The sequence below is a fragment of the Clytia hemisphaerica genome, unplaced genomic scaffold, assembly GCF_902728285.1.
Source record: "Clytia hemisphaerica strain Z4C2 unplaced genomic scaffold, Clytia hemisphaerica genome assembly, whole genome shotgun sequence".
Taxonomy (NCBI): domain Eukaryota; kingdom Metazoa; phylum Cnidaria; class Hydrozoa; order Leptothecata; family Clytiidae; genus Clytia; species Clytia hemisphaerica.
In genome coordinates, this window is record NW_027103340.1 from 252,073 (window position 1) to 271,015 (window position 18,943).

At 34.8% G+C, this 18,943-nt stretch overlaps 1 protein-coding gene and 1 long non-coding RNA gene across 2 annotated transcripts; one reads left to right on the plus strand and one right to left on the minus strand.

Moving 5' to 3' along the window:
- The first annotated feature begins 4,866 nt into the window (after positions 1-4,866).
- LOC136818251 (beta-1,4-N-acetylgalactosaminyltransferase bre-4-like) lies at positions 4,867-15,229 on the plus strand. Its single transcript, XM_067074630.1, has 7 exons — positions 4,867-4,872; positions 7,215-7,331; positions 8,530-8,544; positions 11,400-11,575; positions 11,900-12,022; positions 12,590-12,694; positions 14,347-15,229. The coding sequence occupies exons 1-7, from the start codon at positions 4,867-4,869 to the stop codon at positions 14,516-14,518; spliced, it is 714 nt and encodes a 237-aa protein (XP_066930731.1). The 3' UTR covers positions 14,519-15,229.
- On the minus strand, positions 8,935-10,893 carry LOC136818376 (uncharacterized). The gene is made up of 2 exons (XR_010848228.1): positions 10,622-10,893; positions 8,935-10,010 (listed from the first exon to the last, which is right to left on the minus strand). It is a non-coding gene; the product is annotated as an uncharacterized lncRNA (long non-coding RNA).
- Positions 15,230-18,943: the final 3,714 nt, after the last annotated feature.

The window sequence follows — 18,943 nt, forward strand, 5'->3', positions numbered from 1 at the left end:
CGGATGAGGCCATATAAAATAAACACGAAAAACCAACGCCCATTACACGCCCCTCAAAATGAAAATTACACAAATTTGAATAATCGAGGCAACCTATATTCGAAAAAAGATAGTATTTTTTAAAAAGATAGTATTTTTTTAAAAGATAGTTTTTTAAACGAAGATAGTATGTTTACAACAAAGATAGTATTGTTTTAAAAAGATAGTATGAAAGATAGTAAAAATAGTATTATTTTTTAAAGATACTATGTTTTAAATGAAAATAGTATTTTTTAAGCAAAAAATAGTACGTTTTAAAAAAGATAGTATGTTTTTAATCGAAAATAGTATGTTTTAAAAAAGATAGTATGTTTTAAACGAAGATAGTATGTTTTTAAAAAAAGATAGTATGTTTTAAACGAAGATAGTATTGTTTTAAAAAGATAGTATTTATTTCCGCTTTGGCGCGCCATAAAAATTGGCCTATCAAATTTTGATTGTAAGTTTGGCAATCGGCAGTAGCCTTTACATGATTAAGAGCATTTTTCAGTAACTAAACACATAAATTTTGGAACTGAAGGTCGAAAGGGATTAAAATCTTCATCAAAATCAATTTAATTTACTTTTACCAAAATGTTCCTCAGATTTTTGTTTCTACAATCGGCGCCGAAATATTTGGCCAAAAAGGGGAATTCTCTCAAAACTTTAAAACAGAAGCATCCACCGACCTAAGATTTGCAAATATTTGTTCTGATTTGCCAGCTGGAAGGATTTTCCCCGAAATTAAGAACAGTTCCTTGTTTTCCAGGTAAGAAATTTTTACTTCAGAACAGTTATATTTTTCCAGCTAGGAGGTAAAAAAACTTTCGGAACAAGTACGAAATTACCAGGCAATTGATTTTCAGTGAGTTAACTGTTCTTATTTACTAGGGCTGACAGGGAACTGACAAAATCTTAAAATAACAGATCGCTAAATTCCAGCTCGACTGAAGGACTTTTAAGAACAGAAACTTAATTTCCAGCAAACAGTTTAAATATCTGTGCGAACAGATCGACAATTTCCAGATGTTCTAAACAGATGGAGAATTTCAGCTGCCACTCCAGGCAATTACATTCAGAAGGAAAAGAACAGATCTCAAAGACTTTTCAACTTTTTCAAAATTCTCTCAGAACAGATAGGAAATTCTTAGACACCTTATTTTTTGGATATCAAACTATTTTTTCATAAGAACATATCATAATTTTCCAGCTGGTCCCAATCTACAGTAAAACAGATCATAATTTTCCAGCAAACTTTTTTCTTTAGTTCGCTAAGAACAGACCGCCATATCCAGCTGGAACGTCTCTCTTCGGTGGATGTCGTTTAAAACCACAAGTAATTTTTAAGTGCTTTGAAGTACGGTTCGGAACAAGAGTTTTGACTCTGAGTTTTAACTTGAGACTTAAGACTCAAAAGCTCAAAACTGTTCCTATAAGGCTGAGAATATATCCTGGAAGCCACTTAACCCCTCCCAAATCAAAAAATCCGATGAAGCAAAGTGGAAATATTGAAACTGCAATTCTTGCTTCGACCTTTAAATTCTGAAAAACGTCAAAATACCCAAACTTGCCAATGTAATTCGGTGCTGATATTAGACTGGAAGTCTATGTAAGGCTGGATCTACCTCGAAACCCATATTTGATGTAATTTTATGAATTTTACCAGATTTTTTGGCCTTTTTCTACGAGTTTTCTTCCTTTAATTGAAATGCAGCCTTCCATTATATAACAAAAGGTCATTTAGACAGCTAATTATCATTTTTAATGACTGAAACGAAAATACTGATGTATCATGTAATTATGCTTCTGTTTAATTTAACAAAAATTAATGTGTTTAATTACTGAAAAATACTCTTAATCATGTAAAGCCTATTGCGATTGCCAGTTTTAAAATAAAAATTTGATAAGTCGATTTTTAACGTTTTTGAGCACTTTCTGAAGGTAACTTTTTTATTCAATTGAGCATAACTTTTGATCTAATGAATCAAATTAATAAATGTCCCATCAAAATTCAAGTTTATCTTTCTTCTTTCCAATGAAAAACGAATAGTTATTTTGAAATTTTTAGATTTCGAGAAAATTAGTTTTAAAGAGAGAATCTTTTGTGGTGTTTAAAATTTCTCAGGGATATCCCCTTGTCTCAAATGTTTTGTCCATGATCGTAGTGTTTTATATAAGTATAAGATATCTATGGGCTTCAACCAACTATCGCACTGTGCGATGGCAGTGGAAAATACTGCAATAGAGATATGTAATAGTTATTGGACAGTTACAAGTACAATATGAGAAATATTTTACGAGTTCTGAGATTTTTCCGTACAAGGCTCGGAAAATATACGAAAATCTGGAACGAGTGAAATATTTCCATATTGTACGAGCAAATGTCTGATAGCACCTATCATAGAGCGTGACGGACACAAACTAATCCTCAACGAAAGATATTTTCACCGGTGGTAATCATAGCCCTATCTATCGCTGTATTTTCTATCGCAATTGCGAAATTGCCATCTTACAGTGCGATGGAGGAGTGATATATTGCACTGGTGGAAACCACGCTTAAAGACTCGATTGCTCAATTTTTTTTGCTTACGAACCAGTAGAATTAATTTTTAGTATTTCGGTATTTTCAAATCTTAATATCTTAACATGTTCCAGATGCCTACTTTATTGACGAGACCCAGAGATCCCAAGTTATTTTTTCCGAGTAAAAAAAAACCGATTTACGAAAAAACCGAGTTATCCAAAGTTATGACGTCATTTTTGGAATTTAGTGACGTCATTTTACATTTCATTACTCTGTTTATTTTGCTTCCTTTAATTTTCCGAGCTATTTTTAATTTTTTAACTCGAAAATTTTTTATCCCTTTAACTTGTTAGAGAATTAAACGATTAAAGTACGTAAGAGTCAACATAATCTCACATTTAGTATTTTAATCTTTCAAGGATTAGATTTATGTTAAAGAGAGAGATTTTGAGATGTATTTCTCCTTATAACAAATTGGAAAAGTTGACATTTTTTGTGCTTATTTTACCCCCGTTTTAGAATTCAAATTTCTGACCACGACACTCGATCTACTCTGTACCAGAGTGTATCTCACGATTATCGTAGCGTAGCTCAACGGCAATGAATTTTGAAATTAGCCGTAGATATCGGGTTTGTGTACAGACTACACTCAATCGAATGTCATAAAAAAACAACATTCGAATTTTGTGTGTGAGAAAATTGAAAACATTTGAATTGGGCATACAGGAAAAGTAGGAACCGGGAGGTGGGATGCTGAACCGGGAGTCGGGAGGCGGGAGGCGGGAGACTGAAATCGAAATTGGGAGGAGGGAGGTTGAAGACAGAAGTGAGAGGCTCATTTAAAGGCAAGGCACGAACGTTTTTGGTCAAGGGATAGGGAACAAAGAGTTAAGAAAAATCAGATCATTTATTTTCAATAAACACAATACATCATCAAAAAATATTTCAAATAGTATGTTTTGAAACCAAGTGTTTTCTGGAGGTGTTTCTCATTACTCTTGTCTCCCGAATAGACGGGGGGGGGATAGGAAAATTATCTAAATTCTAATAAGCGGGTGATGGAATAAAGGGGGGGGGGGTAATTTAAAGACAGAATTTTTTTAAACTGATATCAATTTCAACAACAAAAAAGAAATTTTAGCAAATGAACAAGTAAAATTTCCTAGGAAATTTGTACCCCCTCTAGGAAATTTGTACTCCCCTAAAAAGATTCCATAGATCTCTTTATTAAATTAGTTTCCTTTGTGTTTGTTTAGATTTCTATTTACATTCCCAAAAAATTCAAAGAGTCTCATAACTCAAAAATAAACCCAAAGCAAAAAAAAAATAAGAACAAAAAAATGGAGTTAAAAACATTTAGAAATAACTTGGAAAGTAAAGGAAGCAAAAATTCCCAAGTTAAAAAATGAAAAATAACTCGGAAAGTTAAAGGAAGCAAAAGTTCCCAATTTAAAAAATGAAAAATAACTCGGAAAGTTAAAGGAAGCAAAAGTTCCCAAGTTAAAAAAGGAAAAATAAGTCGGAAAGTTAAAGGAAGCAAAAATTCCCGAGTTAAAAAATAAAAAATAAGTCGGAAAGTTAAAGGAAGCAAAGTCAATAGACGGGTTTCACGTCTATTGACTTTGAAGGAAGCAAAATAAACCGAGTTATGAAATGTAAAATGACGTCACTAAATTCCAAAAATGACGTCATAACTCGGGATAACTCGGTTTTTTCGTTACTCAGTTTTTTCAACTCAGAAAAAATAACCCGGGAATTCCGGGTCTCCTTTTTTGACTATTGAGAAATCAACGCTTTCTTCGTCATTTTATAATAATCTATGGATTTATACATTTCTTTTCATTCTTACAAAAAGTGTGTATTCATGTTTCAGCCGGATCAGTTTACGTCGATCAAACTGTCCCCAACATGGAAGTTCTTGAAAAATACTTCACTACAGATCTTGGAGGAAATGTCGAGAAAGGAGGAAAATGGTCACCTACAACATGCAAACCTAGGCGGAAGGTAAAATATCTTAGGTGTGGAGACACTGGACGTCAAAAAGGCTCATCAAAGTTATCTTATTTTATTTTTAAGGCTTTACTTAAAATGTAGACTATGCTAAAGTCTAAGACGAATCACTATCTAAGAAAAAAGCCCAAAGCCGAAGAAAATTCGCAAACAGGTTTTTTTGCCGAAAGGAGTTTACAGTCGGTAGAGTTGCCAGTCTTCTTCGAAACTCTACCGCCGATTATTTTTTCAGTATACTACCATAACGCCATCATACCGCCATATTTTCCCGCCTTTACTATAATTGTAACGGACGATAACATCGTTTACTTAAAATGAAGGTATTGAAATATTGAAATGAAGGTAAAATATATGAAGCATCTTTCAGAGCTTAATTCGGTCGTGCGGGAATGGTGATTTCATTATTCCCACTTTATTACAATGAATATTTAGATTCAGGCTATATTATTTTTGGATTCTGATATCCAAAAGTGTAAGTCTAAATTATATTAAATCATAGAGGTATAAAGAAAGACAGGAGATGAATTTGTCGGTAATTGGTCGTTAAAGTCTTTTGATTTCTTTTATGTAATAAATCAAAAGAAATACTAGGCTCGCCCGACGAAATACGACTTTTTAGTAGAACTCAAGTCTGTTCTGAACATTCTTACTATCAGCATCGAAGATTTCTAGCCTTCTAATATACGAGAATAAAATAAAATTTAGCTCCACGAAATAAGTTTGCGTTCAATTTTGGCATCCATTAAATTTTGTTTTGAAAAGATATTTTCTCTAGCCAGAAAATAAAAAGTTCTTTATAAGCACACACAATTTCAGACCCAATTTGTAGACAAAAAGTCGCTGGAGAATTTTGGAGGAAAGTATTAAGCAACAGGGTTCACCTTGAAGAAAATGTTGATCGAAAAATCTTGTCATTTGATGAAGGATTGCAAAGTTTACAGGCCCTTTTTTAGTCCAAATATTTTCTTACACCAATGTCAGAAACAATGAATCTCGTCTCATCTTATTTCCAACATTTAAGTTAGCCAATAAGATTTCACCCATCAACAAAAGAGCTCATTGAAAATGCACGATATATGAGATTATGAGCATGCATACCTCGTAATTTTTTTAATCGTAGGGCGACCATGGTTACAATAGCATACTTCTCCTGTTTCTTTATACCTCCATGATTAAATAAACCAGCTGCGCTGGAAGGTCAGCCCAATAAGCTTAAAACGATTAGAAGGAAGTACAATCAAGAAACCTAATTCGTTGTTAAAGTCAAAGAGGTTGAAAAGCTCATTTTGGCTGAAACATCAGACGAAAAAATGTGGACATGGGATAGATGTTGGAATTTCACCTTTGGAGGGGGGTACTAGGTTTACGAGGTGACGGGTGTCCGAGCCGAAAGTCGACCCTTTGAGAGACAAAATTTTGATGATTTTGGGACGCTTTGAGAGACTTTCCTAAAATTTTGGTAGATTTTTTCCAAATTTCGGTTTGATTTTCACCAAATTTTGGTCAAAACTTCTGGAAATCGTGTCCTTTTTGGAGAAAAATGTTCGATTTTCGTGATTTTGGGACCCTTTTAGAGACTAACTTATGAATTTGTACCCCTCTGAGAGACTTTTGAGGCCTGAAAAAAGGTACCCTTATGGTTTGCATCCATTTTGCCTAAGTAAACCCCCCGGGAAATTTCACCTAAATCTGTTCGTTAGAATGTCTTAAACCTGTTCGTTATTCTCTGAGAAAGTATATCCGAGGCGGTCGCTTTAGATGTTCACTGTTCACTGCAGCTTTCGTCACATTTGTCAGATTGATTTAAATGACGTGTTGAACTAAATAGGCCCCTAGTATAATGCGAATGAGTGCATTTTATATTGAGGAAGCTGCGTCGAAAATTCCGTCCAGTTTCGATAACTCAATCAAAAGTTATGATGATTCCAAGTTTCTGTTAATGTTACGCCACAATTTGACATTCATTTCTCTGCTTTCTTACACACAAAAACTCTCTCCAGACAAGAAAGCCTCAAAACCAATCATAAAAAACTCGATAACTTGTTTTCCGAAAATAATCCGAAATCGGTTTTAAAAAATAAGTCCAAATGCGCTGCGGATGGAAAAAAAATCGCGGAACCGATTTGAAGGGTCACCGGGGCTGACCAATTAGATTTCATTAAACACAAAAACTCAAAGTAAAAAATCCACATTCCAGAAATAAATTACACCACTTAAAAATATAATTTCAAAAATTAAATTTTTGGAGTAAAATTTTACAATGCATTCCCATAGCTTTAAGATAATGTGACTCGTTTCTAAGCTTTTAGTTTGTTTTATAATTCTGATGATAACACAAACTTTGTCCATGAGTAAAATCAAATAGCATTGCCCTAGGTACGACATCAGTAGATGAGTAGATGTACCAAATATCCCTACATTCGGATGATCAAAAAATCCATCTAGATAATGATAAAGATTGAAGGTCAATTTTACTAGCCATCATAATTTTATCAGTCTACCAGGTCAAAAATTAAAATGAAAAAATGAAAAAATAAAATAACATGAAGATGAAAATATACCATATTTTCTCTATGGATTATTATACGGGTCCCCTCCAGTCGTCATTAATATTTACTCCACCCCCTGAATCCTAATTTATCGTATAATTCTGTATTTTCAGGTTGCTATTATAGTGCCCTTCCGTAATCGAACAGAACAGCTGAAAATATTTTTGCGGCACATGCATCCTTTCTTACATCGTCAAGAGTTGCTTTATCAGATCTTTGTTGTTGAGCAGGTATATGAAGGTTCTGTTTGTTTTATTGTTCAGACATTTCTCACTTTATTTTTTACAAAGTGAAATCGAATATTACACAAACAGATAGTATTGTAGCCACCGAGGGAACTAGAGGGTAATAATCTATATTGGGTTTTAAAAAATTTCTTTTTGGTTTTCAAATAATATTCATTTTTTGCATTTTCCACTTGAATTCTCGTACATTTATTTGTTTTGGGTGCCTTCTCCAGCAATATTCTGAGAAATGCTTCCTAATTTTTCAAAGCCAAACCATGGTTGGTCCTCACGTTATGTCATTAAACTTCAGCCCCTCCCCCATTATTAAAATGCTTTCTACGGTGCTGCAAACATTTGTGTAGCGAGCACTTTACCAAAAACTGGGATTTTTGACGCAAATACACCGTTTAGTAGTGTCCACTGCACACGCATCCAAACAATTTTCCATTGTTTTGATTTTAACGACCACTCTTTCCCGTTAAAAAACGGTAGGTAAAATTCCGGTTCTCGTAAGGAAACCTAACAGAGAAATGGTAGGTGAAGAACTCCTTTTAATCATAACTTCTTTTCCTCTTGATGAATTTTTGTGAAATTTTCAGGAGAGATCCATAAAATTATCATTAATATCATGTTCAAATATCTAAATCATTCTCTTTAAAGAAGAGAATTGACAATGTTTACATTCCTCTAACCTTCCACATTACTAAAGTGCGCATTTTTACCTACCGTTTTTACGGTGGAACACGGAAGAGATAAGGAGACTCCTAAACGGTGTATTCTATATTTTTTCGCTACTGCAGAAGTTTCGAAAGTTTAAAGCCGATCTCCGCTTGCGCGCACTTCGATTGCACTTTTTTGAGCAAAGCTTCCACGCTATTGGTCAAAAGAAAAACGAAGCAACTCCATTGGCGTGATCTGACGTAGCGGTTGAAAAAAGTTAAAATGTGCTCAACTTTTTTTTCGAGCGCATGCTTCATTTTATGACGTAATCTTTTTTCCAAGCAAAAAGGATTGAAGTCAAAAAGTGCGATCGAAGCGCCCGAAAGTGGAGACCGGCCTTTAAAGTGATGTCCGGGAGCATAAATAATTTGTAATTTCTAGCCGTTGGCTGCTCTTGGACGTCCAAATATTCGAAAAAGCTGCAAAGTGGAATAGACGTTATCTTTTAAAAATTCTAAATTTGTTATTTGTATCTTTTAAGCTTGGGATTGACACATTTAATCAGAGATTTGGGAAAAGAGGATAAGAATTGCGCTATTCAGCTATAGAAATATAGGCTAGGGAACCTTTTGTTCTATTGAAATATCTGCGCCCGATCGATTGTTTTAGTTCTGAGCCAATCGGAGCGCTTGATTATTCTATGTGTACAAGACTAGAAGTACAAACAAAAAATGGTAGCCGTGGTTGATATCGAAAGTGAAATAAAAATATTTCTACTATCGGGGATTTTGGTATTTTTTATAAGCACTTTTCATTTTGGACAGGGCGGATACAGTATAAGTCGAGCCAAAAAGTTTCAGTTTTAGCCAAAATACTTTCCTCAAGGAATGCTCGAACCAATGTCACAGATTATATTGTAGAAATAGAAATAATTACTATTAAAGAATTTAAAATTTATTGCATTCAAACACAAAACGAAGCTGGTAAAACTAATATAGTTTTCATTACTTCTCGGGCTAAAGTGTTTTGACAACCATATAAAAAGAGCTAGCTTGGTTGAATATTAAAACAATGAAGGAGAAGGGAAAGAAAAAAACAGGACTAAAACAATGGCAATTCATGATATCAATGACAAGAAATCAAAAATATCATGAATTTTTTTGTAAGAACTTTTTGAAGTTTACACAACAAAGCGAAAAATAATAGCAATATAATACAAAACAATAGCAAAAATAATAATAATAAACTGGTTAAAAATTTCTGGACTAATTTGATTCTTGTTATGTCAGTTTTATTTGTCTTATTGCTTCCAAAAAGTTACTTAAATAATTGCAAGAAAATTAATTACAATAAAAAAACTTTGACTTGGTCCTTCCTCACTAAAAGCACCTTGGAAAATAAACATATATAATGTGAAACAGTGTATGAAAAATCGGTCACTCTTGGATTTAGGGGGGGGGGCTCACTAATTTTAATAGAGGTGTGGTTCTAAGTTAAAAAGCAATTTACCCTTTCAAATAAAATTTTAGAGAAAAAAAGTATGAATATAACCAGACTGCTCATCAATGCTCAAGAAAAGAGTATTTCATAAGATGAATAATTATATATGTGATGCATGAAAATAGTCCAGTGTCCAAACTGGAATTTCTATTAAAAGCATTTTTGAATATATATATGGTTGGTTCATATCTTGTAATTGTAGTCCAGCCTCATTCTGGTGTCTTGTTTGGGACTATTTGCGTAATCAAGCAAGAAATCCTGGTGAAACAGGGATAAAAAGACCCCAATCCAACTGCAAACAAACCATGACATCAGATTCCATTGTTGTTTCCTTTGAGTTAAATTATGCTTTTCACCCGTCCATCTTATTAGCAGAATTTGTTGGTGTTTGCAAAGATATTGAACCTTGTACTTGACAAATTCAGACAGATTTTAAGCCAATTCTCATTGTATACCAACCACGTGAAGATATACAAAATAATTCATGGATCTAGGTTACTGGGCAGTATGATGGTAACTAACCTGAAAGTATATAACAATGAAAATGGGAATTAGGATTTTTGCAGCAAGCTATCATGAACAACTACAGAACACAAACAACAAATCTTAATTCCACCGACCATTGACAAAAACCGGTGAAATAAACCTTTATATAACTGGACAATCTATTAAACCGGTCAGAGCCAATCTATTAATCGGTCAGAGCCAATCTATTAATCGGTCAGAGCCAATCTATTAACCGGTCAGAGCCAATCTATTAATCGGTCAGAGCCAATCTATTAACCGGTCAGAGCCAATCTATTAACCGGTCAGAGCCAATCTACTAACTGGTCAGAGCCAATCTATTAATCGGTCAGAGCCAATCTATTAACCGGTCAGAGCCAATCTACTAACCGGGTCAGAGCCAATCTACTAACCGGTCAGAGCAAATCTACTAACCGGTCGGAGCAAATCTACTAACCGGTCGGAGCCAAACTGGTCAGAGTCATAGTTTTATAAATTACATAAGTAAAAATATTAGAACTTTGATTGCAATTTTCTGTTACATACAAAAACTTGAAATTTCAACCCCAAAAAAATGTTTTTCCTCAGTAGAAGCTAAAAAGGCAACAAGGATAATTCAGTATACTTACCAAATCTAAAATCCATTGTCCATTGCCATCAAGCAAGTTTTGCTAGGATAACATTATTTTTTCATCCAAAACTAGGAAAAAAAAACAACATTTTTAGTCGATTTTGCCTATCTGCCCATCTTCAATCAAAATGCTAAGAAAGTTTGAAGATTTGCCATGTAAAACTAAGCTATAGGTTGTCATTTAATCAACCTTACTGCTACCCATAAAAATTATGTTTGCAACACAAAAAAAATTAATTTTATTCAACTTAACAAACAAAAAATACACTTTTTAATACAATTTTTCAGCTATTTTGAAGGATGTGCCAAAAAGATCTAGAAGGTGCCAATAAAAACCAAAGCTAGGCTAGTCACCTAAAACCTTTTGCCAACCCAAACCACTTTATTTTGACTCTGAAAGACTTTCCAGTAAGGCAAACTAGCTAAAAATAAAAAGGTCCCATTTCACATCCAATTTTAGCATGCCTGCTTCCGCCATCTTTTTCTCAAAAAATAAAGCATGCAACAGCAGATTTTTTTGTCAGTGGAAACCCCAAAAGATCGTTATTTGCTTTTCAGTTGTTTATATCAGTAGGAAACCCCTCCAAAGGAGTAAATTCAGACAGTTTTTCTTGAACTGTTATAATACTGCACATAACGCCATTTTTTTCGCAGTACCTTCTTGGCCAAGTTGTTCCCTAGCCTAGCGACTTCAGACGACGCCGAATTCAATGATCAACAATGAGAAAACAGCGAGCGGCAGCGGCGATTCTTATCCTCTTTTCCCAAATCTCTGATTTAATCGTGGTGGTTTGTCAAATATTGGATATGTTGAATCGTTAAAAATGAATAAAGAATTTGACTGCTTCATTTTTACGGATATTGATCTATTGCCTGAAAATGATCATAATTATTATGGCTGCCCACGGTCACCAAGACATATGTCAGTTGCCATAGATACGTTTAATTACAAGTAAGTTTGCTGCGATAGTGATATTCGTGTTTAGGTGCCAAAGCTTAAACGTTTTCTATTACAGCCATGAAATTAGGCGAGGTGGACTAGAATGGTTTATGGTTCTAAACTAACACTGATTTTAAATTCAATGATCGTAGTAATGCATTTATCTCCACGCTCACTCGGAAATGTCGAATTACTTTATACCTTTTTACGTCGGTCCTAATATAGCGCGCTATTATGCTGGGCCTTATTACGCCAGTGACGAAAAAATAATGCCAACGGCGGCAGTCGTAAAAAGGGCCGATCAGGTAGATCTTTCTTACTCTTCAAAATTTTCAGGTTACCATACGGTATCATATTTGGAGGTGTTGGTGCTTGGTATAAAGAAGATTTTGAGAAGATCAATGGATATTCTATGGCATACTGGGGCTGGGGTGGCGAGGATGATGACTTGTTCTATAGGTTTGTGGATTTTCTACAGATCAAATACTTATAGTATTGGATAAATTAAGTGCCACGTTCCTTTTTTTTCTAAGCTTATTAGGAAAATTTCTAGTTCAAACTTTAAAGACTTATATCTCCGGATCTAGAAGAAGTTAGAAGCTCATTCATAGCTCGTTGGATAGCTAAGAGTCTCTTCTTTCTCCGCTGCGTGGACCTGACTGAATGACAAAAAGGTGTCCAGTGGTAGAACTTCAAACCTGTTTGCTAGAGGATAGAATAGAGTAATACAGGATCAAATTTGGGGGTTCTTGGATCAATCGTTGACCAACAATGGTAAAAAACGGTCAAAGTCTCAAAAAAGTTGAATTTTTGCATTTTTTTGACTTTTTGACTTAAAAACTTTTTGACTAAACATGAAGCTCGTACGAGTTAGAGAAAACGAGTTAGAGGCAAAAATCGATACTCTTTCATTGAAAAAATCTACACCTTATCTCATAATTTTAGGCTCCCAGTCCTGCCTAACGCTTCAAAAGCCTCGATTACTTTATTCTCAACCCAACCTGTTAACTTGTATCTTTCTTCAAGAGTTCATCATGCCAAGTTAAAGTTCAACAGAGCGCCTGTAGAAATTGGTCGCTATAAAATGGTGAAGGTCCATCATTTCCGAAGCTCAAAACCCAACCCTATCAGGTGAGAGCTATTTATCGATTATTGAAACTTAGTTCTCTTCATTTCTTCAAACTTTTTGAAGCCTTGATTAAATCCAAGGTTGATGGGTACTGGGAATAAGGGAAATCTCATTGTAAATCAAGGCTGATGGGTACTGGGAATAAGGAAAATCTCATTGTAAATCAAGGCTGATGGGTACTGGGAATAAGGGAAATCTCATTGTAAATCCAGGGTTATAGGCGTTCGGAATATCAGAATCCAAGGGGATGGGTACTCAGATTAGGAAAGACTTGATTGTAAACTGGATATTCGGGACAAGGTACACGCTTTTTTTTATAAGAATGGTGTAAATCCATTTCATCATGGATGTTTTATAATTGAAAATGCTCTAAAAATTACATTCTTAGGTTGAGTAGCAAAATTCCATAGTGGTGATATTCTTAGCATTATTTTTGGCCATTTTCATCATGATAAATAAAGTGTATTCTTATTAAAAAAAAGCGTGTAAGGCTTTTCTTTTAAATTGAAAACGCGGTGTGCAAACGCTACTTCGACAGACACCCGCAATTGACACCGCTTGCAATTGAAAAACATACATTCGGTGATTCTACAATCATGGACAAAACATTTGAGACAAAAGGAATTTCCTTGCGAAGCTTTAAACCGCACCGCACAAATGATTTTAAAGCGTGTTAAAGTACGTTTGAAAAGTAGAGTTTTAATTCTGAGCTTTAACACGAGACTTAAAACTTAGGACCTTAGGATCTTAAGATTTTAAAGCTCAAATTTGCTCCAATAAGGCTTGGAATATAGCCTAGAAGCCACCAAACCCCTTCAGAATCGAAATATTCGATGAAAAGAAAGTGCTAAGAAGAGTGCTAAAAAACCAAATCTCGCCCGAACTTTAAATTCTGAAGAACGTCAAAATACACTAAAATTTCAATATGTTTCGACAATAATTGTAGCTCAACTGAAGTTGAGAATATATGCCATAATAAACTAATACAATAATGACCGGTTAGTGAGGGCTGTACTGAGAAATATTGCCCGAGGTCAAGTAACGACCGAGCTTGCGAGGTTGTTACGTTGACCGAGGGCAATATTTTCAGTACAGCCCGAAAAAAACCGGTCATTATTGTATTTGTTAACCGTTTCCTTCAGCTTCGATTGATTTTGAGCGCTTTATCCAGGAAAAATAGCGAAATAAAGCAGAAAAAACAAGCGAAAAGAGAGTTACTATAATTTCTGACGTCATAAATAAAAAATGAGAGAAATGATGTCAACGCATTGTTCATTTTCCTTTGAAAAAGTGACGTCACAATGAATTTTCCTAACGACGGGCAACTCTGGACAATGTAGGCCCGTCGTCATGCGAAAAGAACCAATTGCATTGCGCAAAAAGTCATGTAGCCCGCTTCGAAAAAGTAACCGGTTAACAATGTAAAATAATAACCAGACAGGTGGCTGAACTAAAATATTGCAAATCATCCCAATCATTGATATTTCTACCCTTACCGATCAAAATTTAAAGGTTATACCTCAAGGTAATCTCGAAATTCTAAGGCCCCTAAAAATACTCAAAGGTTTCACTTTTTGAAGATTTCTCTCTAGCCCTTTGGGCCTTAAACTCAATGGGTCTTCTATAGAAATTTCCTATGTCTTTGGTATTTCAGAGTGGAGTTGCTGAGGAATTCAACACAACGAATGTATTCGGACGGTTTGAACACACTGAGATACAAATTGAAGAACATTTCAGAGCTTCCTCTTTATACGCTTGTTCAAATCGAATTTAAAAAAGAACTTTATTTTAAAGATGGAAAGTATATAGCAAAGGTTCTAAACTAGTTCAAACAAAGCTATATTACTTAACATCGGAACAGTGGCGTATGATCAAAATTTGCAAATTAATTTCTGACCCGTGTATTCTCGGTTTGGTCGTTGGGAAATAAGCTATAGTTTAGACGGCTCACCTTTCGCCCTGCCTATTCTAATTGTAAGAGTAGGCACAATTTCTGCTTACCTTAATTCACAACTAGAATAGGCAGGGCGAAAAGTGGGCCGTCTAAACTAGAGGTAATTGAATCTACTCAAAATGGATGCATCGAAAAGAGATTGAACGAGCTGTTTTCGATCATGCATTTTGTATTTATCTCGTAAATGTATATTAAAATGAAAGTGGCAAATTAAGCTACAATAATTTTAAATTACGTCCCTAGGTTCTTATAGTCCTAAGGTTCAAATTTTCATGATAATAACTTATTGGTCCCATCAGACATAGCAACACTGTCTATTTCTCCTTAGAAGATGGTGAACACTAACTAATATTTACGGATTTTATTCAATACTATTTATCAAGTTATTTAGTTGAAAATTATTTCTTAGTATTTTCCTAATCCGTCATTGCCTCGCGATGCTGATAAATTATATCATGGAGGTATAAAGAAACAGGAGAAGTATGCTATTGTAACCAAGCTCACCCTGCGATTAAAAAAGTTACGATGTATGTATCGGTATGTATGCTCATAATCTCATATATCGTGCATTTTTAATGGGCTCTTTTATTCATTGGTGAAATCTTATTTGTACTCTAGGGGCTGAGCTAGGTCCCGTATGCGCATCGGCGTATAGTCATTTTTTCTTTTGATCATGAAAGTATAGTCCTTGAAGAGTCAGAAAACTTTTGTGGCGTTATTTGGATCAGGCTCAGATTTCCATAATGGCGGATTTTAGATTTTCAACCCTTTTTAGCCCTCTTGCTTGAAAAAATTTTTTCTTTGACTTTAAACATAGACATATTATATACCAATCGATCACAAATTTTGTGCTGATTGAGAAAAAGGTCAGAATCATGGTCTGAAAATTTCGTTATCTGGAGATATGAAGCACTTTCGATTTCGATTTTTTTGAAATTACTACTTTTGGTTCCAGATTTGCGTGGCTGTAACATTTGATTGGCTTACTTGATTTACTTGAAATTTTCGGAGGGTCTTGCCTGCCGTTCAAATAATAAAATTCAGAAAAATTTATTTTCTACATGAATTTGGAAATCCATAATGGCGGATTCAAAATTTTCTTTCGTCACATGGGCTCTTAGGCTCTGCTAGGCTAAGAAAAATATTTTTTGAGCTTAAAACCCTGCATATTATATACCAATCGATCAGAAATTTTATGTTGATTAAGAAAAAGGTCAGAACCATGGTCTGGAAATTTCTTTATCAAGAGATACGAAGCACTTACGTTTTCTAAGTTTTGAAAACGAAAGTACTTCATAGCTCGACATAGCAAAATTTTCAGACCATGGTTCTGACCTTTTTTCTGGCTTGAGAAAATATCTTTTCAAAACAAAAATTGAACGGATAACGAAATGGAACATAAACTTGTGTCGTGGACGAAGTTTTATTTAATTTTCGTATATTAAAAGGCTAGAATCTTCAATTCTTCAATACTGATGCATAATTAGAATGTTCAGAGCAAACTTGAGAATTTCTTAGAATTTCTTTTGATACATTTTATGAAAGAAATCAAAAGACTTTAACGACCAATTACCGACACAACAGACACATTCAACTCCTGTTTTTCTTTATACGATTATACCTCTATTATTATATATATACTAATGTTATATTTTGTATTTATTAATTAATTTATTTCAAGTATTGCCTATGGCCTTCTTTAGTCACCATTCTTGGTTTTAATCGATTCTTATTTCAGCGATCTCTCTCTCTAACCAAAATTCAGGTTCACAATATAGTAATATTCGAGGTAATATTAGTTATTTGTAACTGTCTGCATTATAGTGTAAAAATATTCACTTAAATACCGTAATACCGTCGATAAAAGAAGCCTAATTACCTAAATACCGATACCGGTAGAAAATGGAAAACCGTAATCCCGTCGTTTTTTTTCTGGTAATACCAGTGGCGGCCTGGTAGGGGGTGCAGGGTGTGCAGTGCACCACCCAGAAAGATCTGAGAGGGGCGCCAAAAGAGCTTTTCAATGGGGCGCCAAAATTTTGTTGATGTTTAATTGGGTAATTTGGCGCCCTTCGGCACGTTTATAGCGCCTTCTATGAGTACAAGGTTAATTTTTTTCGCCTGCGGCGCTTTATTTTACCCTCTTCCATCCTTTCTCTTGAATTTTCCTAAACTTCTATCAATATTGAATCAGAAGTAATAGAAGTTTTGTGTATCCACCAGGGGTTTAAGAGAATGTGTCGCCGCCCTTATGAATTGGGCGTACGAGAGTGCTCTTCCACGGCCCGCTAAAAATGTTTGTTTGACGGATACGAAAGTCAGTTTTGATGGTAATCCAAGATGACGGCTGTTGTTTCATTCGACATCTAAGTTCTTGTTGCAAGGAAGAGAAATTTAACATTATTTATAGCAAACTCGATTCGACTCAAATTTATTCCTCACTTTCCCCTAGTTACAAATGCTCACCCCCAAAATGAGAGATTGCCAAAATGATCAAAACTTGTTGATTCTCCCTGTGGTTTTTGTGGTCTTATACTGACTAACTTTCTCCGTTTTAAAAGATCTTTTAAGCTGTTTGACCTTTCTTACACCAAAATTTTTTCCCTGCGGCGCCTAAATTTGAACGAACCCTTCCACACAACTTCTGTATTTTGGGGGCCTCTTCCATCCATTTATCTTTAATGCAGGGTAAAGTAAGACCACCGGCGCAAAAATTTAAACATTTTCAGGTTATTTTTCTGATAAGAGTTTTAGAAAGCAAAAATATAGACTAAATCGACTTACCAGGTATAAAATTTCCATTTCAAAGATTAGGGGCGTTACTTTCAACCAGTCAGCTCTTACAGTTAAAAATTTTCACTTAATGATGGAGGGCACAAATAAGGACAAAAATACCAGGGGCGCCAATTTCATAGTTTGCACCATCAAGAAAATTAAGCCAGGCCGCTACTGGGTAACACCGGTTTACCGGGGGGGGGGGAGGCCCAATACCGTCGTAACGTAAAAGTGAAACCCCCCCTATTATTCCACTTTTTTATTAGTACAAAGCTAATGGTGCTAACATTAAACACCCATACAGAATGGTGGACGAACCCTTTCAAGTCTGAAAAACACTGGAAAATGGAAAAATTTGCGAAAAAACCCTTGGAAAAATTCTTTTAATACCTTATTTTACACGTAAGAGGCTAAGGGTAAGATCCTCGTTTTTAATCCGCCTATTTTGTATTTTATCAGAGGACCACCTTAGTAATTGTCACTAAAAAAAGATTCTCTTTCTCCCGGGGTGGGGGGGGGGATACTAGGGTTGGCGAATGAGGGGTATGTGCAGACGGGACCTCCGAAAACCGACCCTTAGAGAGACTGATTTTTGCTGAAAAGGTGACCTTTAGAGAGACTTTTTGATTTTTTTTTTTCGATTTTTGAAAAAAGTCATACCCTTACAATTTTTTCTCTGGAAATCAAAAAATTTCCTAAAAATCTTGAATTTTCCGACTACTCTAGGGGCTGAGTTAGGTCCCGTATGCGCATCGGCGTATAGTCATTTTTTCTTTTGATCATGAAAGTATAGTCCTTGAAGAGCCAGAAAACGTGTGTGGCGTTATTTGGATCAGGCTCAAATTTCCATAATGGCGGATTTTTCGACTTTAAATATAGACATATTATATACCAATCGATCACAAAGTTTATGCTGATTAAGAAAAAGGTCAGAATTATGGTCTGAAAATTTCGTTTTCTGGAGATATGAAGCACTTTCGATTTCGATTTTTTGAAATGACTACTTTTGGTTCCAAATTTGATTGGCTTACTTAATTTACTTGAAATTTTCGGAGGGTTTTGCCTACCGTTCAAATAATAAAATTCAGGAAAAGTTTTTTCTCTACATGAATTTCGAAATCCATAATGGCGGATTCAAAATTTTCTTTCGTCACATGGGCTCTTAGGCTCTGCTAGCGTAAGAAAAATATTTTTTGAGCTTAAAACCCTGCATATTATATACCAATCGATCAGAAATTTTATGCTGATTAAGAAAAAGGTCAGAACTATGGTCTGAAAATTTCGTTATCAAGAGATACGAAGTACTTACGTTTTCTAAGTTTTGAAAACGAAAGTACTTCATAGCTCGAGATAGAAATATTTTTTTTCAAGCAAGAGGGCTCAAAAGAGGAAAATAGTTGAAATCTAAAATCCGCCATTATGGAAATTTGAGCCTGATCCAAATAACGCCACACACGTTTTCTGACTCTTCAAGGACTATACTTTCATGATCAAAAGAAAAAATGACTATACGCCGCGCCGA

Bases quoted from the DNA above. Each gene is read 5' to 3' on its own strand.
- LOC136818251 (XM_067074630.1), top strand. The intron at 12,023-12,589 runs GTTTGTGGATTT...TCTTTCTTCAAG, and splicing joins GATGATGACTTGTTCTATAG to AGTTCATCATGCCAAGTTAA. The intron at 12,695-14,346 runs GTGAGAGCTATT...TTGGTATTTCAG, and splicing joins TCAAAACCCAACCCTATCAG to AGTGGAGTTGCTGAGGAATT.